General features: G+C 43.7%; 1 protein-coding gene across 1 annotated transcript in view; it reads right to left on the bottom strand.

Annotated features, from left to right (window-relative positions):
- Positions 1-9,981: 9,981 nt before the first annotated feature.
- The window catches only part of C2H10orf67 (chromosome 2 C10orf67 homolog), a 115,119-nt gene continuing 100,105 nt past the window's right edge, over positions 9,982-24,995 (bottom strand). Inside the window, exon 17 of the mRNA XM_061181585.1 lies at positions 9,982-10,426. Coding sequence (XP_061037568.1) covers positions 10,335-10,426 — 92 coding nt within the window. The 3' untranslated portion in view covers positions 9,982-10,334. The remainder of the gene's footprint in view (positions 10,427-24,995) is intronic.

The raw sequence follows: 24,995 nt of genomic DNA, 5'->3' as shown, positions 1-24,995 counted from the left end.
GAAGTCCCAGACCCGCCTGAGGATCTGATTGTGTCTCTGTGCATATTGTACATGTAAATATCTACAACGTAAATGTAATTTAAGAATCACATTTTTCTAATGGCAATCAACTGTTTGTTATTTATCTATTTATTACCCTGTCGAGTTAATGAAATAGATGATCTCTTTTAAAATATATAATTTATATAATTTATCCTGCTTTTCTAAAAATATGCAATAGTCTATGATTCCACCCAGCACCTTTGGCAGAACTCTGCGTTGTTGGAAGAACTCTGGCCAGAAAACTTCATGCTAATTTATTGCCAGATATGGTTTATTTCTAAGCAAGGTTAATAAATGCTATTTACACCTTTTTCTAAAAGTTATTTGTTTAATACATGATGGGGTGTTATTAACTTAGTTTAAAAAAAAAAAACAAACTGAACCAGAGACTCAAACGTAGCTTTTAGTTTTAGCTGAAAGGAATTGGGTTAGAGGATTAGGCCTCAGTTCTCTTGGAGGCTCTTCATCTGCATCGCCAGCGCTAAATAGGTAATATTTCGCCTGTATTTTTAGCCTACCATCCAAACACCCTATGAGGCAAAGAGGTCATAGACTATTTATTGTTCTCATTTTTCAGACGGGAAAGCTAAGGCTGGGAGACGATGTTTGACTTACCCAAGGTCACCGGCACCCTGCCTAATCATAGTGTAGAAAGTGTGTCCAGTGGCAACAGGGGGTTAGTTTCTGGGTTAGCCAAGGGAAGGGGCCTTTCTGCTTCCATGGGCTGGGGAGAAAGGCTTGGTGTTGAGCTGCCCTGTGACCCATCCCTTCTGCAGTTAACAGCCTCAGATACATGGAACTCCGATGGGGAAGACGACCATGCTGAGGCCGGAGACCCTGTCGGATGCTTCCCAGCAAAACCCAGGGTCTTTTAGGTAAGGCGAGAAGGAGGGCGCCCTCTCTGCCACTTCTGCAACTGGGTTATTTCTGAAATTCACTTGGTTTTGTCTCCAGAATCTAGTCCTCTTAAGGCAAGCAGCGTGGGGAGAAGGCGAGCCTCGGGCGGAGGGCGCAGGGTCGCCCCCTAGCGAAGGGGAGAGGCGTAAGGGCGCGGCCGGGAGAGCCCAGGAAGCTGGGTCTCGGGCTCGTCTCCGCCGCCGCTACCCAGGGCCTCCCTGGCCTTCGGGGTGCCCTCAGCTGGCGGCGGGAGTCGGGGCGCGCGGCTTTGAGCGCGAGGTCCCGCGCGCGCTCGGACGGCGCGGGCGCGGAGGGGGAGGCACCGAGCGGGGCCTTGCGCGGCCGGCGCGCACCTCCTGGCTGATCCGCAGACCCCGTGCCCCGCAGGCCCTGCGGAGGCGGGGTGTCGTTCCCCTACAGGCAGCGGCCTGGTCAGCCAAGGTACGATCGCCCCGGTACCCACGGCCCTGCCGAAGGACAATATGTCGGCAGCATGCTAATTGCTTTAACCTAGTTTCAGACCCACGGAGGGGTTCCCCGCGCGCTGCGGGTGCCATGGACGTCATCCAAAACCAATTAAAGCGAGGCCGCGAGCCCGACCCGCAGCGCGGCCTGGCCAGACGCGCGGAGATTCTGCGTCGCGAAGCTCCCAGGAGGCCCTTGGCCACGGACCCTCTCACCCTTTCCAGCCTCTGCAGCCTCTCCCGTCCCTCCCCCTAAAAGATGGAGATTTCACACTGGAGGCAGAATTTGGGGACGAGAGAAAATAATTCGATTTTGTCCTGTATTAGGGCCTCATTAAACACGAAAGTTGCTTTTGCACAAGTGCTTCTATCAGGCATGTAATCTCATTACACTCATTAGAAAGTCAAATGGTAGGCAGACTTCAACTTAATTATAAGTTATGTAAGTATTGTACCGTTTTCTTCGGCTGTGTAGACCTGCGTTTCATTTGGATTAGGGAATGTGGCAATCCGCCGTTAAAACACTACCATCATTGTGATGTGGCACCTTTTATTTTGCGTGCCACTTTTTTGTGATTCAATGCTTCAGCGACATCCTTTAGTGCGGTGCAGATGAAGCGGAAGAGCCGGGCTGAGCATGTAAAACACCAGGGTCTCTATCTTGTCACTCTTCTGTCCTGACTTGGCAAGTCCCTTTAAACACAACCTTCAAAGAGACTGACAGCTTCTTTTTATTTACTCATAATCCATTCATTCTAGTGTAGCAATTCTTAAAAAAAAAAAATGCGGCAGTAAAAGCAGAACAAACGTATCATTTCAGAGTCTCCTTTGGCAGCGGAGAGGCCAGAGCTGCGCTCTGCTCGGTGCAGGAGCGGCTCTCCCTGTGGCAGAGCCAGGCTCGAGAGCCTCTGGCCTGGGGCATCTCTAGCCAGTAAATACAGCCTGGCACTGGAAGCATCAGCGTGGGGGCAGTTTGAGTGACAGGTATTCAGCGGTCCTTCTAAGTCGACACTCTTCTTCCAACTTCAACAAAAATGCTTATGAAACTAATCCAGTAAGCCAAGCTTCTGGATGGGTGTGGAGACCCTTTGCTCAGCCCTGCTCTTCTGAACACTCGTCAGCCCCTGCCCTGAAACCTAGCCTGGGACCACGAGGAGAAAGCGTTTAAAGCCCTCCCTGGCTGCCCTTGTCCATTTAGCGTAGTAAAGAAGCTGCAAACCCAGAACGGGATGCATTTTCTGATCTCTACTGGCAAACTGGCTAAATCATTGCCCAGTGGTCCAGACTCCATTGCAAGCGCTCATGGGGGGATGGGGTACAGGAGAGGGTTTGGTAAAGCCAAGGAAGAGAGTTTGGGTGGGGGGGGCCTCCCTTCTCCCCACACCTTACCCCCTCCCACCAAGTACACATCCTCACTTCCAGCCCATCCTCCTGGTCTCCATCCCAGGTTGCTCGACCATTCTATTCTGCCTTGGTGTCAGAGTGCCTATAGCTCTAGACAATAAAAGCCCCTTCTCCCCATTCCTCTCTCTCCCCTACATTTCTGGTGGGCGTTGGGGTCAGTGTCCTCTCATTGTTGCCTTAAAAGATATTACATGTCACGAAAGGGCAGCTGTCTATTTTCAGAGACTGGGGACCAAGGCACCAAACCTCTTTGCTTTGTTTTTCATCAGGGGCTTTGTTTTTCATCAGGGGCTTTGTTTTTCATCAGGGGATTCTCACGTATGAGGTGAGGTGGGGTGGGCTGTCTCCTGAGAGGGGAGGAGAAGGGAGGCAAGAAGAGGGACCTACTTCCCCATCCTGAGCTGGGCGGCCTCTGGGATGGAGCCCCCTTGTGGAGCCTCTTCCTTCCCAGGGAGGGCACACTAAGGAGTAATGACAAGCCCTCACAAAAAGTTGAATTCTGGAGCCTATTGGTCCTGTAAGGTAGAAAAAAGTAGGTGGGAAAGAGAATGAGCTTCTCACCCCAGGCTGGGAGCAGAGCGCATAAAGAGCCTTGTTGGAACTCCTGTGAAATCGGCTGCGGGTGATTCCCAGGACTGCTCATCTGCCAGGATCAGGATTAACGCCCCTCCGTGGAGAGGGTGTGAAGCCTCTTAAATCCATAAACTCATCCCATTTCCATTAATGGGCCTTTGCGGTGGCACCGAGTACCAGCTGCGGGGTTGAACAAACACCAGTTGAGCACTCCTCTCTGGGAAGAGCCCTCGCCCTCCCTCTCTCCCTCGCCCTCCCCTCCCACTGCCTTCCAAATCCTTCTGCAGCCTGTGGGAATGGTCCTAAATAATTCCACAACCAATTGCGTTTTTGAGATCTGGAACCACTGGTAGGAAGCGATTCCCACGATGGGATGTGGGGGCTGGCCAACAGGTGTTGGGATTTGGCCCAGGGAGATGGGGAAACCCAGGGAGTGAGGGGAGGCTGCCAGAATGCAGGCTGCTCAGGGCCTCCCAGCTTTACAGGCCGTGGAAGCCGCAAACAATTGCAATGATATCTTTATTGCTAGGTTCATGTCCTGGGCTATAACATATCAATCCCTGTCGTGGTTCTCTAGGGTGCACCTGGTATTTCAAACTTGTTCTTTTTGTGCTTCTGGGTCCTGGGCTGCAGCTGCCTAAAACAAGCAAAGAGAGAGGCCCTTACAATGTCTCCAAGACGTGTTGGCATGGTTTGCCTGTCTTTAATGTACCATTAACTATTGTCTTTACACAATATGGGAACTGTAAAGCATGACATGTGTTATAATAAAACACATTTTCAATGATACACTTGGACTTGAAGCTGGGGTGCAGCAAACAAACAGGCCCAAATCTTGTTTTGTCTCCCTTGCTAAGCCTACTGGCAATTAAACCCAAGACCACTGTTTCCCCCCCTCCTGATCAGCCAATTAAATTTTATGTCTCCTAATTTTTCACATAGAAAAAAGTCTCCGTGCTGGCCCCTAAAGACATTGATTTTCTTGCTATCACCTGGCGCTCAGGCCTTAGTTCCATTTATCAAGAAGGGAAACGTCAGGCGTTACATAAAGTGACTCTGTTACCATAAGGCTCTCACCATCCTAGCCTATTGTTTTCCCTTGTTAATAACTCATTACCAGGATTTAACAAATCAACCATTACATATGTTTTGTGTCTCCATATTTTGATCCGTACGATTAAGCAGATGTTACGATTGAAAATTGAAAAGTCCAAGGCTACTCTAGTCTGAAAGAAAGAGGGCAGCCTCAAACAACGAGCTAACAATGAGATTCAGAAGATCTTCAGAAAAACATTTACCACCAATAAACAGACTCCAACCTGCTCCATTTCAACCATTGTGTGCTTTGGGGGAATAATTAAGTTTAATAGGAATAGGTCTGGAGGGTTTTCAATGCCAAGACCACAGGTGCGGGGTGGCATGATGAATGATTTGCCTGATTTTTGCCAAGCTCAAGGGCTCTTCTCTTGGACTTTCAAGCAGATAGAAAATATTGTCATTTCTTTTAATTCACAGCATTACTTTCAAGCCGAACAAAGGCCGGGGCCGGGGGGAGCCGGGGGAAGGGCTCGGCTGTAAGGAAGCGCCTTGGAGGCGGAGGTGCAGCCGAGGAGGCTGAAGCGGCGGCGGAGCGCGCTGCTGCGTTTGTGCGCAAGTGACTGTCCTGTGCCACACACAAAAGGCCTCCTTTTCCCCACCTTCTGCCGCCTTTCAGCCCTCGGGCCCACGCCGAGACGGCTCCCGGGACTCCGGGGGCCTCCTGGCCGCATCCCCAGGGCAGCTCAGCCTTTGGGAGTTCCGCCGCTGCCAAGGCAAACCTCGCCAAACTTTCCCCAAACTCGGCGGGTTGGGGAGGGACCCTGGCTGGAGGCGCGCATGCGCCCCGCCCGCTGCTCGGCGTTCCCAGGGTTCCGGAGAGCCGGGGTGGAGTCGGACCAGCATCCCCAAAGGCCCGCCTAACCCCTGCTCCCGGGGCAGTCGGGTTCGGGGGCTGTCTGTCTTCCCTCGAGGCTAGAAGTGGCTGCCCGGCGCCGGGCTCTCCGCAGTCCTGCTATCTTTGCGCATGGAAGTCTCCAAGAGGGGCTCCAGGAGGCGGCGAGCAGAGAGGGGGCTGAACGGCCTGAAGGAGGGCAGGAGATGGGACCCAAGGCTTCCTTTGGGGAGACAGGGGGTAACAACACCCCCTGGCCGGGCGGGAAGCCCTCGGTCGGCCGCCTGCAGAGGGCTCCGTGGCCCGGGGCGCAGGCTGCGGCGAGCTGGTTTTGCCTCTGGGCCGAGGCGTCAGCGCCAGCGGCGGCAGTGGCGAGGGCGCAGGTTTCTAGCCCGCTCCTGCTTTCTGGGCCCTGGGCATCTACCCTTGCTCCGCCGGGGGGGGGGGGGCGGGGGTGTCTTGGCCCTTGGGAGATCCCCGCAGCTTCACGCCAACGCTTTCCCTGGGGAGTCGGCACCAGTTCCAAACAAGCTGTTGCGCTGACATCGCTTTGGTGAGGCGCCGGCGCTTTGCTTGATGGTGGCGGGCTGTATGGAGGCCCCGAGGCCCCAGGGAAGAATTTAGGGTTCCCTGCTAGTGAGAGGCACCCCTTCCCTGCCTCTTGTGGCACGCAGTGTGCTTCACGCCTGCCTTTGTCCCGGGAAACCAAGGCATCCTGGGCACTCCTGCACTTGGCCACTCTGTGGACTTCTGTATCTCTTTGCAGTTTGGGTGGAAGGACTAGACAAAGATCTGGATTAGGGACACACCACGGGCTCCTTAAATCCTCCCTTTCCACTCCTCATTCCGCCCCCCCTGCAGCCAGATAGGAATCTTTAGTCCTCCACCCCACCCCCAAGTGCTCCTAGAGAAAACTAGTTTCTTTTGCACTCCTGTCTTAGAGGAACTGGCACCTGGGACATTCTCACCCTTAAGGTGAAGTTTCCTCAGTTATTTCTAGTTTTACGTTTTCTTTTCAGCGGTTGCACGGGATCCCCTTTAGCTCCTTTCTTGTTTGGGCCACAGGTCGTCCCCCAGACAGCTAGGTAATCACCTACCTTTAGAGTACAAACCTTTGGAATGGGATTCCTGTGAGAAGGCTAGCTAGTGGATGTTTCTAGAAGGAGTTTTATTGTGAAATCCAGTTGGGCAAGTGTTGTGAAATGGATAGCAACAGTGTGTTGGCATTTGGATTTTCAAAAGAGACGTGGACTTGAATTGGGGCGATTCTGAAAAAAATAATTATCTCCTGACCTTGGTCAGTGACATGCTAACTACAAGTAAAAGCTGTAGAAGAACCACTTCTCAGTGAAGGACTGCGGGCTGCACACACACACCCACACACACCTAACACTGGTGCAAAAATCTAAATATTGGGGTTCAACCGTTAGCATGTGTGGGAATAACAAATGTGAGACTCCTCTAAGCAACTATTTGGAAGTTTTTCTGTACTTTTGAAAACATCCTTGACGCCTCATTTCTTTGATGGCTGCTCAATAGACACCATGAGAGGCTGGCTGAGCCGTCCTTCCCCAGCCTTCCTCTTGCGTGCAGTGCTTTCATCCAGCGCTTGAATTGTGTTGTCAACGTTTAGTAGACGAAAGAGGAGGGGGCATGAGAACTGGGGGGGGGCGGGGTGTCCTTGAAAAGTCTTGGAAATCGGTATTTTTGCAGGTGTAGAATGTGCCTAATAACCATGGCTAGTGCGTGCTCCCCAATGGCGAGGGTATGACAGGGACAGCTGGCTCAGTTTTCAGCGTGAAAACACCCCCTCGGTGGACCAAACACAACGATACTGACCTTTCTGCGGGGGGAACGGAGATGTGCCTTTGACTGAACTAGACATAAAGACGTCTTGCTATGACTTTTGTTCCCCACGAAAGCAAAGAAATATTGCGTTTAATATGAGAAGTACTGTTCACAGCTTTTCTGTGCCCCTTAAGAAATATTACAGTGCTGATTTACTGGCCCTCTTCCACTGAGTTGGCCCCAAGGCCGGGGGTGGAGGGGGGGGCTACGGCGAGGCGAGGGCAGAGGAGGGGGTGGCAGAGGGAGTGCGCTAAATCGCCTGTTGCCTGTTTCCAAAGTTCTCCCTTTGCAGCAGCAAATTTATCAATCTTTTCATCTGACAATACTTTGAAATATATCATTGTCATCCAGAGTTGTTTGATAGATTATCTGCAGGCACACAGCCTTTTTCAAGGTCAAGTTGAAGATTCTTGTTTGCTGTTTAACTGGGTTGTTTAAAAACTCAGAACAATGCCTGCCTGTTAAATTTTCACTTGTTCTCATGGGGCATTCCAAAGCAAGTTTTCCTATTGACCGGATGTCAGGACATTTCATCCTCTTGAGCTTCTAAATTCAGCAACCAGGGCTTGGCAATGAAATCAACAGGAGAAGAAATGAGATTTAACCTTAGCATTTGCAGACACCAAGGAGATTGAGCCATCTTTCACATCTCCTCAAAGTGTATACTAATTTTTCTCTGCATGTCACGGGGTTGGTTATAGCCACACACATCTCTTCAACTTTCTGCCTTTATTCCAGTGGGAAGCTGCAAATACACTCCCCAAAAGTAGAAGTGCAAAGAAATTGTGGCCACTCTTGTCTTTGTCAGCGCATAACCTGTTGCTCTAAGGACATTTTATAATAAAGTCAGCCTCTAAATCGTCATGCTTTATGGACATATTTATTTATGTTTTTAATGGAGATTGGCTTCACAGTTTTCACTATATCTGTGATGATTGATTTTTTTATTCAGCCAACTTTTATTTACCTTGCGAAAATGTTCTGGACCAATGTGATAAATTACAGATATGCAAATTTCTTTGAATGGTGTTGTAAGTGTGTCTAGCTCCAGCTGAATAACGCCTTGCAAGTCAGTCTGTGCGCGCTCAGGACCCCAGGGAGCTGATCAAAGCACCCATTCTCTTTCATCCCCGGTATTCTCCTCCAAACTATTTCGATACAATATGTTTCCATGATGCACTTAATGTGCTAGGGACATAGAACTCATTACAACCTAGCTAGTTCTGCCGACCTCTTTGTTCTGAGGCAGAAAGTCAAAGAAAAAAGGAAAAGCGCTGCCAGTTGCCAGCTTTCTGAAATGCTAAAGCATGCGTCATTTTTCACCAGGTCTCGTCGTGATATCCTCAAAAGACAAACTATGAAACCGGCCTCAGCCCTTTCTGGCATTAATTACACTGCTGTCCAGCCGATCTGTTTTTCCTATTATATGCATTTCTCAGCAGGGATTTTTTTTTTTTTTGCAAGAGTAATGCAGCTGCAAGTTAAACTATGAATGCATTTTTTTATCACTATGGGAAAAATAAGTAAAAAGGCTGCAAAACATACAACTGAACTTTGTAAAGACTTCTGGTAGATAAGATCTAGGGTGGGACTTACGAGGTTTGTGCAACTTCCGTAAAACCTGAAATTGACTTAGAGCCTCAGGCATTTCCAATGTGCCCTCAGTGTTCTGTGGAGACACTCATTGTGCCATGTGAAATTCCGCTTTGGTACCCAGATAAATCTTGAAGGTGAAACTTTTCAAGGTTTCTGTGAAAATTCTGAAATGAAACAGTCTATTCTACACCCAGCCAGGAGGCTGTTTCCAAGGAATTTCTGTCCAGGATAATAGCACAGAGAATATAAATTCTATTTCATTTCCTCCGTTTCTTGTAGGGTTGATTGGTTGGTGGAAATGGCTGGCAGCCAGTTCTGGGAAAGATTCCAGACCTGACTCCGATTAACCCTCTCTGGTGAAACTCTGCTGGAAACCAACTCACCAGCAATTGCCATTAATCTACTTACTAATTAAGCCAATTCATTTCTAAAGGAGAAAAATTCCTTTCTTTAGCCAAACTGATGGGAGGAAATTTGAAAGAAGCGCCAAACTGTGTAACTGTAATTCAGCCAAGGACTGCTAAAAAAAGGTGTTGATATATAGCAGCAGATTTAAAACAAGTTTCTAGGGCAACACTCCTTTGGAGACGGTGGCATATAGTGCATAGTAGATGAAGCTCGAATAATGCTCCACCGCGCTATGCCACCCCATGTACTTGAGTTGAACACGTCTCTCTCCAATTAAATCCAGTGCCTTTTACGCACAAATAAATAGCCTCTGTAGCTTTCGTTTGCACCAGGGTATATCAGCTTTACGTGACAGCTACCACAAATATACTTCTTGAGATTTAATAAACAGCTTTAGAAATCTGCAATCCAGAGCCTACTATATTGAAACTGGGCTGCAGACTGGGCCTGACTTGTAGTCAAGGGAACAGAAAGGACCGAATTGACCACTGCGCCGGGAAGAAAGCAAACCGGTCTTTCAGGAAATGGTACCTGACATTCCGGAAAGAATAGATATGTGAATCTTCATCTTGGTCCTTACCTGGAAGCACTACTCCAAAGAGTTTCCACACTTACTAAAGAATTGTTGACAGCGTTTAAGATACGTCTGGGAGTCCCGTGCCTATGTCAGACTGGACCTCCTTAGAGGAAATTTAAAATCCCCTTCGAGGTTTCCTGGTTCGCCTTTATGGGATCAGTTGGCAGCAAATCAGTTCGACTTCGCGTTAGAGAGAGACGGAGTGGATTAGAGAGGGAATGACACAGGGTTAGTGCCTCAAACTTTTTAATTTTAATTGAAGTCCGTTCCTTCCCACCCTAAGGCGTTGGGGCACCCCGCTGAGCCCAGGAAGCGCCTGGATGGATTTGGCGGCGGCTCAGGGTCTGTGCGCCCCGCTGACCAAGCGCCAGCGAGCGGGGTTTCCTTCCGAGCTTGGAAAGGTGCGCACAGAGCGCACACTTGGCCTTCTCTTCAAGCGCGGTGCTCCAGAGCGTGTGCGACATGTGGCGAGACGGAACAGTTATGTCAGAAACGCCTTGGAGATGGTGTCCCTTGTCAGGGAGGCAGTCCTTACGCCAGGACGGGGAGGGCCCTCTTCCTGGGGTCCCGCTCTGCGCAGCCCAGTGTCCTGTGCCTACTCAGGAGCATCTGTATCGTTCACTGGGGTGTTCTGGGGCATCGACGGCTTCTCCAAAGGCTCTTCTTCCAGGGTTTCTGACAGCCTCACTAAACATGCGGAGAGATGAAGAGATGTGAAATTTGGTTTACTTCTGTACATAAACCGCTCCCCACCCATAGCTCTTTCCCTCACTTTCAGTGGCGCCTCTCAGGCCTGGCCCCGGCTGGGGGGCCTCTTCAGTAACCTCGACGAGGGGGTGAGGGCAGGTCAGTCAGGCGGCCAGATCCTCCTTGGCCTTCAAAATAGCATGTGCCCGTCAAGTTTTCCCCTGAGGTAGTTTTCCTGCTGCCCCAGACTGGAGAAATGGTCTGAGGTGCCTGTGACCAAGGCCGGTAACTGACCTTCTTCTGACTCAGGAGTTACGAGCCGTCGTAAGAGAATAAAACAAGGCAGGGGCTGTCTTGTGTTTGGGTCCTAGGATCTGACTAAGGTTTACATTTCCATTTGCGTTTTCAATCTTTCCTCCTTATGAAATAGCAAATTATGAATGAGGAGGAAAGACAATCAACTTGGCGGGGTTCTGAAGTTGGGGGGTGGGGAGGTTTGCCCTCCCTGCTCCCCCCCTCCTGCCCCAGGCTGGGCTCTCTGCTCGGTAGGGAGGGACGTTTACCTGGTGTGTAAATTGTGAGGAAAGCGTTGGGGGTCTGAGACAGCAAAGCCACAACATGGGATATGATGTTCCAGCTTTGAAGGGGAACAAAGGCCCTGAGCTAACCCCAGTGAAAGCCAGGAGCGTGGAGAAGGCAACAAAGACTTGCAGCCTGCGGTCACCGGTAGGTGTCAATGTGGACACTCACAGCCGGGGCAGTGGAAGAGGGGGACACAGAGCCAGGCTGTCATTCCAAGGCTTAACATGAACAAAGATAAAAACGCGACAAGCTCAGCTTTCAATGGTTGGGAGGTTCAAAGTGGAGTGCTAGGGAGTGTATCTGGGTCAAGTATTCTCTGAAGCAGGGCCCCTCTTTCTCTCGTCCAGTATCAGCCAGGGAAGTTCTAAGGCCCCTTTCCCAAGGTAACTTTTCTTACTAAAAGAAGGATCTTCAAAATAATGTCCGATTCTACCCACTGCCTAAGGTGAAGAAGATGGAGCTTTCAGCACTTCCGGATCCCAGAGACCCGGGTGGCTGCACATTAACTTATGAACTGGAACAGCCTACCTTAACTTTTGGGATAAAGTTCATGTACTCTTGCACGAATTTAATGAAAAGAAATAACATTTCCTTTTATGAAACTGTGCATACATGTAGATGAATCGAAGAGTAACTTAAGTTAGAAAGTATTCATCCAACAAAGAAGTTTCAGCAGTAAACCATTGAAAGAATAATGGAGACCTAGTAGAATTAAATATACCTGTGGTTTCAGATTCCCTATTAGAAATCAGCAGACAAGGCATTTACCAGCAAATGACTCCTCTAGAATCTGGGAGAGATAATTGGGAATCCTCCGCTAATGCAACTGATTAGCAAAGACCATCTTAGAGAACGAATAAGTGGAAATGAGAACAAATTATGTTTATCCTAAGAACGCGGACACATTGTGTTCCTTAAATTCTGCTACTAGAAACAAAATACAAGTTTTAAAAATTATCATATAATAAAATTCTGATTTTCTTTAGCTGAAGTAAGTCTCCTAAATAATAATTTAAAAAAAGGATGTAAATATCCTTAAAAGACTAATGACATTTCACAGGTAATGCAATTTGGAAAGAAACACTTCCATGTTTTCTTTTCCAACAATGTGCATTTTTGTAAACTGCTATAAATTGCAATTCAAAAGCACTGATCTCGCCATCCCCAATCATTTTTTATACTGATCAAATGAATGCAGATACTCCCATTTGGGAGGGGCGACATGACATTTCACTTGGCAGTTCTAAACAGGTCACAGACCTTTCACAGACCCTAAGGCAGTGGGAGGGAGCTCTTTACTAAACCGTGTAACCAAATCAAACCAATGGTTACCCCTTTTCAAAACCATTGGAATGGTTTGCACAATGCTATTCACATAGCAGCACAGAAACTGAAAGGATGGTCATCCAATGGAAATTTCTTTCCTTTTGTTTACACTTGCAGAGCTCAAAAAGTAATACTTGGAGGAAAATAATTACATTTGCTATGATAAAAGTCTTAAATACTTAACATGCATTTTGGTTGGCGTGACCCGGCATAGATATCACCATCCATTGGTACATATATATATGCACATGTATGTATGTATATGTATGTATATTTATTGGAGATGTCTCTTTGTTTGAAACCTTAGGCACAAAGACACAACATGGCTGCCCTCAAGATGACCTATTGCTTTCAAGTTGCTTGAACACATCAGAATTTCCATTGTTAAGGTTGATTAATTGAAACTGATAAGTTACCATGAATAAAGATTGTTTTTCTGTTTAATGTGGTGGGCCTGATTTGGTAAATGCCTTATTCATGTAGCTTTGCAGTGCAGCATATGGGCAAGAGTCATTCAGTATCACAAACATATACAATTTATTATGCTTGTATGGGCACAACCAAAGGCCTTTCTATTTTAATGACAAAGTTTCAATGAAAAATTCCATTTAAAGAGTCACTAGGAACATGAGGTGTGATTTTGTAATTTATTCTTAAGAGTTTCCATCTCTGAGTTTCTGTGAGTAGTTTAAAAGATATCACATTTAAATACAGTTTAAAAAAAGATGCAAACATCCAAATTACACCTTAGCGCTTGTCATTGGGAATACAGCAGAATTTATGTTAATGTTAGCAGACATAAGAAGAGAAAGCACCTTTTCATCTGATGCTACCTTGTGTGCTCTGCTAATGATAAAGTTACCTTAAACGTTTCATTGAGATGCCAGGAATAAAAGCTCACACTGCCCAGTTTACAAGAAAATGCAAAGGATGCTGGTGAATAACATGTTAACTTCCTGACATCTTTTTTCCCCCTTAATAAATGAAATCAGAAGACAATATTTAAAAATAATTTAGGGACTATCACCTGAAAATACAGTGGATTTATTAATTTTCCCACAATTTTACTACTGTTAGCTTCCTTTACTTAAAAGCTGATGTCACTTTTCAGACTACATTAAAAACTGTCATGAATATTTACCGATAAAGGTAAGTTTTAAAATTTTTTTCTAATGATGTACAGAAACGTTTTTCTCCCTTTTTCATTTTGGCTGCTCATGTAATCCCCAGAAGAATAATAACAACAACAAAAATCTACGAGAGATTTGCTAATGAACTAAAGAAATGACTGTATCAAACCATCAAAGAGATAGCTACCATATTCAGCCTTTAATGTCTTATCAAATAAATTCTCTGGTCATTCATGTCCATGAAACAGTTCAAGTTCACCCAACATTTCTCAATTAAATTAGATGGGTAATCTCAGTTCAACTCTTCGGGAGAGTAATAAACCACATTGGTCACAGTTGACCACAGCTAGTATGCGATTCATAAAGGACTGGGTGTCCATTGGAAAGCTAATCAGTGCACCATCACTTGTAAAATTCCCTCCTGCATTTTGAAGCAATAATCTGTATCTAATTTTTAAAGAAAAATTTACTCTCCTTTCACTCTTCTGAGGCCAATTTCTTTTCTGGACCTGAATAGAGATCATTGGTGAAACAGTACCAAATAGCTCTGGTATGTGTATAACAAAAACCCACCTCTTTGTAGAACATAACAAATTATGCAATGTTCACAGATGCGCTTCGCATTGTGCCTTTTGTGAGAAAATGAAGGCCCTAGTCAATTCCCCACCCCCCTCTTTATGAAAGCCTGGGCTCCCCATGCAATCTGTCCTAATCCTAGAGAAAAATCATTATACCTAATACGGAAGCTTCATAGTTATTTGAAAAGGGATTTTTCATTTGCACTTTTGGTCTTTGTAATTTATTTGCACAAGTGTGAATTTGAAGTTGCAAGCAAATTTGTTCCTATAAACAAGCAAGGAGGATTAAAATGTTAACTGCTCCTCTAGCCCACATTTGATATTTAGAGGAAACGCTGTGTTCACACAATCCCATGCTTGAATTTATAGGCTACCAAAGAAATATAGTAATTTTTCAATTACAATTTTAAAAAATTTATACACTGAAAATATTTTAAACATCGTTTCTGTATTTTGGCTTTTTATGATCTTTGTGAGGGAAGAGGCTGCTAATGGCTAATCCTGATTTTCACGAGGTAGCAGTTTCTGCAGAAATGGTGACAAATGCAGAGAGGCATTTTCAGGTTCACCTTGCCTCGTGGGACCTCTGTAAATACTGGTATTACTTTTATTGAATGTGCTAATCTTTGAGTGTCAGTCTTAGAATAGAAATTTCAAGCACTGAGAAGACTCTCTGCATCCTCAGTGCCTCGCCTAAGTCTTTGTTTATAGTAGGTGTTCACAGTTACCATATGATCCAACAATCCCACTCCTGGGCATATATCCAGACAAAATGCTACTTCAGAAAGATACATGCACCCCAGTGTTCATAGCAGCACTATTTCCAATAGCCAAGACATGGAAGCAACTTAACTGCCCATTGACAGATGAATGGATAAAGAAGCTGTGGTATATATACACAGAGGAATACTACTCAGCCATAAAAAAGAATGAAACACTGCCATTTGCAGCAACATGGATGGACCTAGAGATGATCACATTAAGTGAAGTAAGTCAGACAGAGAAAGACAAATACCATATGATATCACTTATATGTGGAATCCAAAATATGATACAAGTGAACTTATTTACAAAACAGAAACAGACTCACAGACACAGAAAACAAATTTATGGTTACCAGAGGGGAATGGGGGTGGGGAAGGGATAAATTAGGAGTTTGGGATTAGCAGATACAAACTACTATATATAAAATAGATAAACAGCAAGGTCCTACTATAAAGCACAGGGGACTATATTCAATATCCTGTAATAAATCATAATGGAAAAGAATATGAAAAAGAATATACATATGTGTAACTGAATCACTTTGCTGTATGCCAGAAACTAGCACAACGTTGTAAATCAACTGTACTTCAATTAAAAAAAGTAAAATCTAGTAGGTGCTCATAAAGTCTGTGGAATGAATGAATAAATAAATGAATGAATTAACAAAAAGAAGGTGAAACCTAGGAGGTTAAGAAGTGTGGGCCCCTCGGTATCCACGGCCTTTCCAGTTTCCTCCACATTGACCTGTCTTGGTCATGAGACTCGCTCTGACTAATGGGACAGAAGCAAATGCGGTGCCAGCAAACTTCAACAGTCCTTGTGCACTGGCGCTTGCTCTTTTTTGCTGTTCTTGAGAACCCTGACACCACCATGAAAGCAAGACTGGGTTTGCCTGATCAATGATGAGAAATATAAGATGTGGTTGCCCCTGTCAGCCCAGCAGACGGCCAGCCTAGCAGACGGCCAGCCTGAGGCCGTCGACAGCCAGCTAACTGTAGAATATGAGTGAGTCCCAGCAAGAGCAGGCACAAGACCTACCACCTAGGTGCAAGCATGTATAAAGGCACAGAAGCATGGAAGAGCATGGAAGAGTGGGGAACAGCAAGTCATTTGTTATGACTAGACTAGAGAGCTCATGTAGGGGAGAGGCAGGGATTATGCATGCTCTTATATGCTAAACTGAAGAATTTGGTTTTATCCTGAAAGCCATAGACATCTATTGAAGGATGCACAGGAATAACAAAGTGTGTAAAAGTGAATCAAAGAATAAAATCCTTAGTGACTCCAACACTTAATGCTCAGAGCGGGGACAGAACTGAGTAACCAGGAGAGACCGAGAAGGATGTTCTGAGAAGTAGGAGGAGAACAAGAGCAGGATGGTGGCTTGGAGTCAAGAGAAGATCATTTCACGAGTTAAGGGACGCTCATTAGTAACAGAATGCAAGGGGTGTGGCCCAGTGCCAGGGGACACACTGGAGGAACTGAAAACTATTTCACATGTGAAGGATTCCCTAGGGAGGAGCAGTGTCAGGGAGATGCAGAGCAGAAGGCAAGTGGAGTAATCTGGGGCTGGAGAAGGAGAGCGAGCAGGTTCCGATTTCTCTCTGGAGGGCTGACGTTAAAGGTAAGGAGGACCAGAGGGCGCTTGCTTGAAGAGGAAGGGAGGGGACGAGTAAGAAAAGAAGGCGGGGCTTCCCTGGTGGCGCAGTGGTTGAGAATCTGCCTGCCAATGCAGGGGACACGGGTTCGAGCCCTGGTCTGGGAAGATCCCACATGCCGCGGAGCAACCAAGCCCGTGAGCCACAACTACTGAGCCTGCGCGTCTGGAGCCTGTGCTCCGCAACAAGAGAGGCCGCGATCGTGAGAGGCCTGCGCATCGCGATGAAGAGTGGCCCCCGCTTGCCGCAACTAGAGAAAGCCCTCGCACAGAAACGAAGACCCAACACAGACATAAATAAATAAATAAATAAATAAATAAATTTAAAAAAAAATACTCATGCTTGGGTCCCATCCTAAGCTATAAAAAAAAAAGAAAAGAAAAGACGGCGTCGACAGGATTACAGGAGGAGAGCACTGGGATGTGGTGGGGCTCTTTAGTCAGAGGACAAATAGGGATGTTAGGTTGTTACCCAAGTTCATACAGTTATGATGTGACGCAAACGTCAGACTCAATTTTATTAAACATTTATTGATCACTTACTGAATGCCTGGGAAGTGGCAGGCACATTTATACACAAGCTTTATCACATTTGATTCCTTAAAATGACAACATACCTTGAAGTTGGAGGAAGTAGCTTTCTAATCAATCAAAGGGAGATGTCTCTGTTACTTGAGAAGTCAACGGCAGAACTCCTTACCCTATGATGTAATGCCAACTGGAAACACAAGGTCCCTGAACTCATTTGGGATGGTGGCTGTCTATCTATTGAATGTGGATGTCATGGAAATTATCAAATTGCCATCCTGCTTTTAGCTTCCTAGAGCTGCTGTAACAAAGTAATATAAACCATATAGCTTAGAACAACATGTATTTATTCTCTCACGGATCTGGAGGTTGGAAGTCTGAAATCGAAGTGTGGATAGGACCTTGCTCGCTCTCAAACTCTGGGTACAATCCTTCCTTGCCTCTTCCTAACTTCTGGTAGTGGCTGTAGATCCTTGGGGTTCCTTGGCTTACAGCTGCACCTTTCCAATCTCTGTCTCTTTCCTCACGTGGCATTCTCCCTGTGTGTCTGTGTCTCAATTTCCCTCTTCTTATAAGGACACCAGTCATATTGGATTAGGGCCCACCTCAATCCCTCATCTTAACTTGATTAAATCTGCAAAGACCCTATTTTACAAATACGGTCACATTCACAGGAACCGGGGTTAGGGTGTCAACATATCTTTTGGGAGAGGGGGGACATAATTCAACCCATAACACATCCTTTTCCAGAAACGGTAACTTATTGCCTATTTCACAGACAGAACACCGGGGGAAAGGACTTTTACTAAGGTGCAACAGAGACTTTTAAAATGTTCTTTCAAGAAATGGTAGATATTTAATACGTGCTTTTGATGTATAGGATGATAAGAAGTGGGGCCATTGTTTACAAAGGGGAAGTGTTCTTAGAACAGACTGTATACATAAGGTAGGCCTGAAATCAAATGAAGGGTCTTTGGTCTAGAAACATGAAGAAAACTGATTTGAACATATAGGAATTTTTTGGTGGGGGGAGAAGGAAGTACAATATAGCAAGTTCATGATTTATTATACTGTATGGACATGATAAATAACAATTTAAAAAGAAAAAAATCCAAAGATATACTGGGGGTCTTCCCTAGTGGCGCAGTGGTTGAGAATTTGCCTGCCAATGCAAGGAACACGGGTTCGAGCCCTGGTCTGGGAAGATCCCACATGCCGTGGAGCAACTAAGCCCGCGTGCCACAACTACTGAGCCTGTGCTCTAGAGCCCGTGCTCCACAACAAGAGAAGCCACAGCAATGAGAAGCCCGCACACCACAACAAAGAGTAGACCCTGCTCCCTGCAACTAGAGAAAGCCTGTGCGTAGCAACGAAGACCCAACACAGCCAAAAATAAATAAATAAATAAATAAAAATTTTTTTAAAACCCAAAAAACAAAGACATACTGGGATAAAATAGATAAACATTTCTCAGGTAAAGAAATGTAAAACAATGAACAAGGCTGTTATGGACTGAACTGTGTCTCCCCCAAAAGACGTTGGAGTCCTAACTGCCAGGACCTGTGAATGTGACCTTATTTGGAAATAGGGTCTTTGCAGATGATTGAGGTAAGATGAGGTTATTAGGGTGGACCCTAATCCAATATATCTTCATCCTCATAAAAAGGTGAAGTTTGGACACAGATACACACACATGGAGGGAAGACTGTGTGAAGACATGAGGAGACCACCATCTACAAGCAACGGAACACGTGAGGTTCCTGAAGCTCTGAGAGCAGCATGGACAGGTTCCCCCTCACATACCTCAGAAGGAACCAACCCTGCTGGCATCTTGATTTCAAACTTCCAGCCTCCAGAGCTGTGAAACCACAAATTTCTGTGGTTTAGCCTACCAGTTGCTGTACTTGGTTATGGCAGCCCTAGCACTCATACACAGGCTGAAACCACAGACCTGTGTAATTCCAGCTGCAGGAAGTCAGTGACAGCCAGGAATAAAGCTCCTTTTTGGTGACAGAGGCTAAATGTGCTCCATGTTGGGTGAAAGAACAAACCACTCCTCAAAGACAGAAGCATGAATGAAAGGAAATTGGGAGAAAAAAAAAAGTTTCTAACCTGGGGCTACTATGGCTTTTTAGAAAGCTCTGGGCTTAGGGAGGCTCAAAGGCAAAACTTACTTCACTCACAGGAACTGAGCCAAGCGACCTGATGGCTTAAAGGTTTCAAGACCCTATTGTCACAGCAGGACAGGCATCCCCAAACTTATACGAACTGGCTGTAGGCTGGGAGTGAGAGTGGTGGAAGTGGGTGCAGTTACCAAACTGTACTCAGGAAATACTGCATTCAGGTGGTGGGAGGGGGGAGAGAGAGAGAGAGAGAGAGGGAGGGAATGAATATGAATGAGACAGAGAAACTTGACCCTGTAAACCAAAATTCCAAAATAAATAAAGGAATGGAATGCTAGGGAAGACAACAGAAAGATAAGATATCAGGATACGAATTCACTCCAGATAAATTTAAGTTGGTGAAATAGTTTGACAAAGATTTTAAAATGTGTGTTTAGTATGCTCACAGAAATAATTGATAGTGTCCACTAAACAAATAAATTATGATGCAAAACAGGCCAGGATAAAATAAGAACTGGTGGCTCTGAAAATGAATCAATTTAAAGTCTTGGGAAATAAAAAAAGTCACTAAAATAAAACTAAAACATGGGATAAATTGGGCATAGATGAAGAGAGGATTGGAAAATTGCAAAAGGTAACATCAAGAAATCTATCCATATGCACAACAGAGAAATAAACACAAAAATTAGAAAATGTAGATTACAGGCATGAGAAGAGACTGTGAGGTGCTTCAGAAGAAAATAATGTGTAGGATGTTACCCAAGCAATATTTGAAAAGACAATGGCTGAGAAATTTCTAGAAGTAAAGAAAGATATGAATGATCCAAATTGTACTCTGAATATTGATCAACATTAAATACATTTTATAGAATGAGTACATTACAGTAAAACTACAGACCATCAAGAATAAAGACTAAACCTTAAAAGCTACATAAAGAAAACTCAAATGACCACATGGTTGACAAATCGACAACAAACTTCAAGAAGCCTGAGCAGAGGCTCAAAGGCAATGGTATAATAATGAAATATGGAGGAAAAAAAATAACTGCCAACCCAGAATATCATATCTTGCTAAACTACCCTCAAGAGGGAGATAATATTAAGACAAACAGAATTTATCATCAATAGGTCCTCACTAAACAAATTATTGAAGTAATGATACTTTTAAACATGCACATATACTAAAACATACACATACGCAATGGGTACTCAACATTTAATTCTGTGTTTTCTGAATATTTGAAATATTTCATAAAAAACAAAAAAACAGTTTCTAAATTAGTCGACGAGCCCTTCCTCAATTCATTCTTACTGATATGTAAACACAAATAATAAGATTATTTTATAGTTGTCACTCTAGCTTACATTTGTGTAGCATGTAATAGTATACAACATACTTCTTCCTATGACCTACTTTTTTTCCATGTGATCATTTCATTCAAGATAAGGAACATGCATTAAAGAATCTGAACCAGCCGGGAACAGGAAAGGCTGAGGACTGAAGCCCAGTGACACTTCTCTACACTGACATAAATATCCGCTTTTCTGATCTCAATTTATTCCCTCAAATTCCAAACTCGGGGTTCCTCCCATTGAAAGGAATATTCATATGGTATCCTTCACATGCAAAGATGTCACTCCCAGTTCACTTAAGGGTGCAACTTGATATGTCCATGAATTTGCATGAATCCATACACAATATCTTGTAACATTTTGTCATTTCTCTAACAGAACCATTCCTAAATTTAAAAATTAATACTCACTCAACACTAATTAAAACCTTTCTCAATATTTTGTTACCACCATAAAAGGCTTATATGCTTTATAATTGACTGGGCAGCAATGGGCAGCTGAGGTCTGGGATGAAATCAGTGGCCACAGGATCCAGAGAGGCTGCTGGAATCCAACTCATGGCCCAGTGACTGAATAATAACACACACCAGAAACCATCCTTGCCTCGTGCTACATGCTTTGGAGACCTCTGAGTACCAGTTTGGGGCATAATTAGGAATATGCTTAGTGGCATTTATTCAATGAAACATTGTCCACAAATACTTAAAAGCATCACTAGACTGAATTAATACAAGATAGTCCATCAGATTAATAAAGTACATTTTTAATATGTATTAGTCGTGACCTTTTTTCCTACTAAGTTGTTATGATCTTACAAATTCAGAGTACTTTGCCTGCCTACTTGTTTCAACTATTAACATTATTTTCAAAGCATGTATTATCTGTTTTCATTTTTCACATTTTTCAATTCCCTATTTGACCAATGGACAAAGCTTCAGTTGGATAGAGAACTTCAGATTAATTCTCGAATCCAGTTGGTCATCTTGGCTCTTTTCTATGCCATTGAGAATTCCCTGTATTTGGAAAGGTATGTTAAGAGACACACTGCTGATCTTCCAGGCTTTAATTTGTCATTTAATATCCTAAATCCCATGCCTCGAATAGAAAACATCTCTAGAACACAGGCATAAAGAGCAAGGAAAATTCTTAAGAAAAGGTAGCTGAGAATCAGCCCAAATCTCAAAGACACGGATGACATATATAACTTAGCAATACAACATCTGAATTACAGGTAATTGGTGACAATAAGGGAAGTAGAAAAGTTGGTGGTAGTGACATCATAAACATTAACAGACCCCTTAATACATTATATTTAGTAAATCAGGTTAGTCCTATTTTAACATTTTTAATAGCCATCAATTACATGCTAAGTGATGTTATATATTATGTATGTATGTGGTATATGTGGTAATACTGTAAAATACACATTTCAATATGAATACCTTAGTAAATTATATTAATTATAGCTGAAGTCTAGAAACAATATGTAAAACAATGCTAACACTTACGCCTAAAATGCTTTCCTTTTTATCTTTTAAATTCCAATTTCTTGTGTGATTTTTAAAATTATTTTTGTGTTTAAAACAAAACCAGGGTCAACTGAACTCCACTTTCAATTAACATTTATTTTTATAAATTGGTGGATAATACACTTAGTAAAAAAAAACACTTTTCAGGTCCAAAGTTTCAAAGGGTGAAAAAAAAGGTTTGAAAATCCTATCCAATGTATTGCGATTGTTCTACTATTCTTTAAAAGCCTTTAAAATCACTTCTTCCATGTTTCTTCCCTAAAAGTCTGAGAGAATTAACAATACAATGTAATCTAGGTTTAAATTTGAGTGTCTCCTGTGTTTCAGATATTTATGTTTGAGCTTTCTCTTACTGACAAGCCACTTAAAGGGTCACTGTTACTTTGAGGTTTTATCTATGAGATTTGTGTCTTTGGGGCTCATTAGGAACATTTTCAAAGATTACAATGTCAATAGCACCTAATTACTGGACTGTGAGAAAGGTCTTCTTAAGTACATAAAATCTGTGGCAGTGCACAGTGCACAATGGGCAGCTCAGATCCCAAATTTTATCACAGTTAAGTAGCAAACAAATTAATAATGTTACCTGGGATCTTTTGGGATAATTACTACTGTGTAAAAAAAACGGCTCTGAAATTCTGCAGATAGTATGGTACCTCATTTTTTTATTCCCTTATATTAATGAGGATTTATTTATCTCTTAAACTTTCTTTGTTGCAAGAATAACTCTCTGTTGTTCTTGCTAGAATTTTTTGGAGTAAAGCTTGCAACATAACAAAAAGTTAATTTCAATTTGCTTAGGAAAGATATATCACCTGATATAACATTGTTTTAAGTTATGTTTTATTTTGCTCTTTTCAAAATATCTACCATATGATCTGATACCAGTGACAAATTTTATATTCTTTCTTATGCGTGGTAGACAATTAGTTACTAAAGAATTAAAGGAGAGACCAGTTCTTTTAAATCACTAGCCTACTGCTGAGGACATTATAGCTCTCGTGTAGTAGATTAAAAAGCAGGTTTGCCTGACTTTATTTTGGGAACCCACGGATTATATTATCCATAGCTCAGGAGGAAAGGCAGGGATGGGGTTAGCTAGGCACTTCACCTCATTTAATCCTCATAACAAAGCTAGGAGGTGGGGTCGCCATCTCCATTTTACACAGCAGAGGGAGCTGAATGAAGTTACCCAGGGAGTGACTGGAATGAGACAGGAACCGAAGTCTGTCCACCTCCAAAGCCTTTCTGCTACATCACGTTTTCCCATTGTGTGTTGTTGAAAATGGGACCACACATTGTCATGCGTGAGTCTTGGGGCAAGTCAACATAATTGAGTGGTGACAAGCCTGGGCTCTAGGGCCACATTCTCTGGGTCTGAACCCAGCCTTATTTATAAATTAATAATCTATTTATTTGTGGTCATAAACCTGGCAGCTTACTAAACCCCTCTGAATCCAACTGTCTCCTCTAAGGCTTGAGAAAGCAAGAGTGCTGACTTCATAGGGTTTTTGTGAGAATTAGAGTTAAAACTTAAAAGGCATTTGGAATAGTACCTACACCCACTAAATGGTAGTTATCCATAATTTTCAAAAGTATCTTGTGGTATGAAAATACAACATAAGAACCTTTATCTTTGATGCAACACCAAGGATGCTGTTAACAGGGAGGATAAATATTCGTAGGGTATTTAAAATATTAATATTCTATTTACATAATTTAAAAAACAGAACTCAATACCACAGTGACTTTACAGGGTTGAATTTGGCTTCTGTCACCATATAGGTTACCCCCGTGTTATAGAAAGTAAGATTTGTCTGTAAGTCAGGTATGTACGAACTGTGTAGCTAAACACCTCTTTGAAAATGTATTTGTGAATTAGTGCTTGAAAACACTGATAACGTATTGAACTATTTCCTAGGGGCCTGAAGGGGGTTCTCCACCTTCTGAAGTACCTGAGAAGCTTGGAGTGATTTGTTTTGTGACAACAGTTTGGTCCTTTGACCATCTAGTGTGAATATTGTTCAGTCCCATAATCGTGAAAGACTGATATCTAATGAAAAAATTCATTTACTCCCCAATTAGTAAATTTGTAATTCAGTTTCCTCCTGGCATTCATGTATTGGTTTTTTTATCCATTAAAAATAGAAAATTTATTTCTAGTCAATTTTGGATTAACTGGAACCCAATTAACCAGAAACTTTTGTTAACTGGATGATTACCCCACACTGTCTTCAGAGGGGAAAACATGACATGTCAACGTTATATGAGAGGTTTTGTAGAAAGAAACGTCAGGGTTATGCCCAGAGGCTTTCAGTGTGACACTGTCACCCACACCTCTTCTGCGGTGCAGTCATATTCAGAATGATGCGCTTTGTGGCATGCTGCAAAATTATGGATCATAAAATAGCATTTACTTTCAATTTTATTAGTAAGGCAAAAAAAGGGGGCTAATGAATTTTAGGAGGGCTTTCCGTAGACAGGGTGGAAATAACTCTACACTTGGCATTTTCAGGACAGAGGAAAGGGAGTGACAGTGTTTGTTTTGACCAAAGCTGCCTTATGGCTCAGGTGGCCATCAAGGTCGGTTTGTATGACTACAAATGGACCTTTGAAAACTGGTTTGCTTGGCAGAGAAAAATCACTTTTGGATGTAAAATTCTCAACCGAATTTTTTGCTGTTAATTAAGCTCCCTAATTAAAATGTCAGGTGGAACACAGGTTCCAAATTTAACAATTTATATTTTTATGATAAATCATGAGAGTCTCTCTTCCCCTAATACCTTATGATATTTTAGAAATAACTTACTGTATGGGGTGGAATTTCCAACAACTCAACAGAGCTAGTCCCTTATTTAAATGCTGATATCTTCGGGGACTTCCCTGGCACTCCAGCACTTAGGACTCTGCACTTCCACTGCAGGGGGCCCGGGTTCTATCCCTGGTCGGGGAACTAAGATCCGCCAAGCCACGCGGTGTGGCCAAAAAAAAAAAAAAA

This window comes from Eubalaena glacialis, chromosome 2 (genome assembly GCF_028564815.1).
Source record: "Eubalaena glacialis isolate mEubGla1 chromosome 2, mEubGla1.1.hap2.+ XY, whole genome shotgun sequence".
NCBI classification, from domain to species: domain Eukaryota; kingdom Metazoa; phylum Chordata; class Mammalia; order Artiodactyla; family Balaenidae; genus Eubalaena; species Eubalaena glacialis.
Note: the sequence above shows the minus strand (reverse complement) of the source record. Positions and strands in the feature narration are given on the sequence as shown.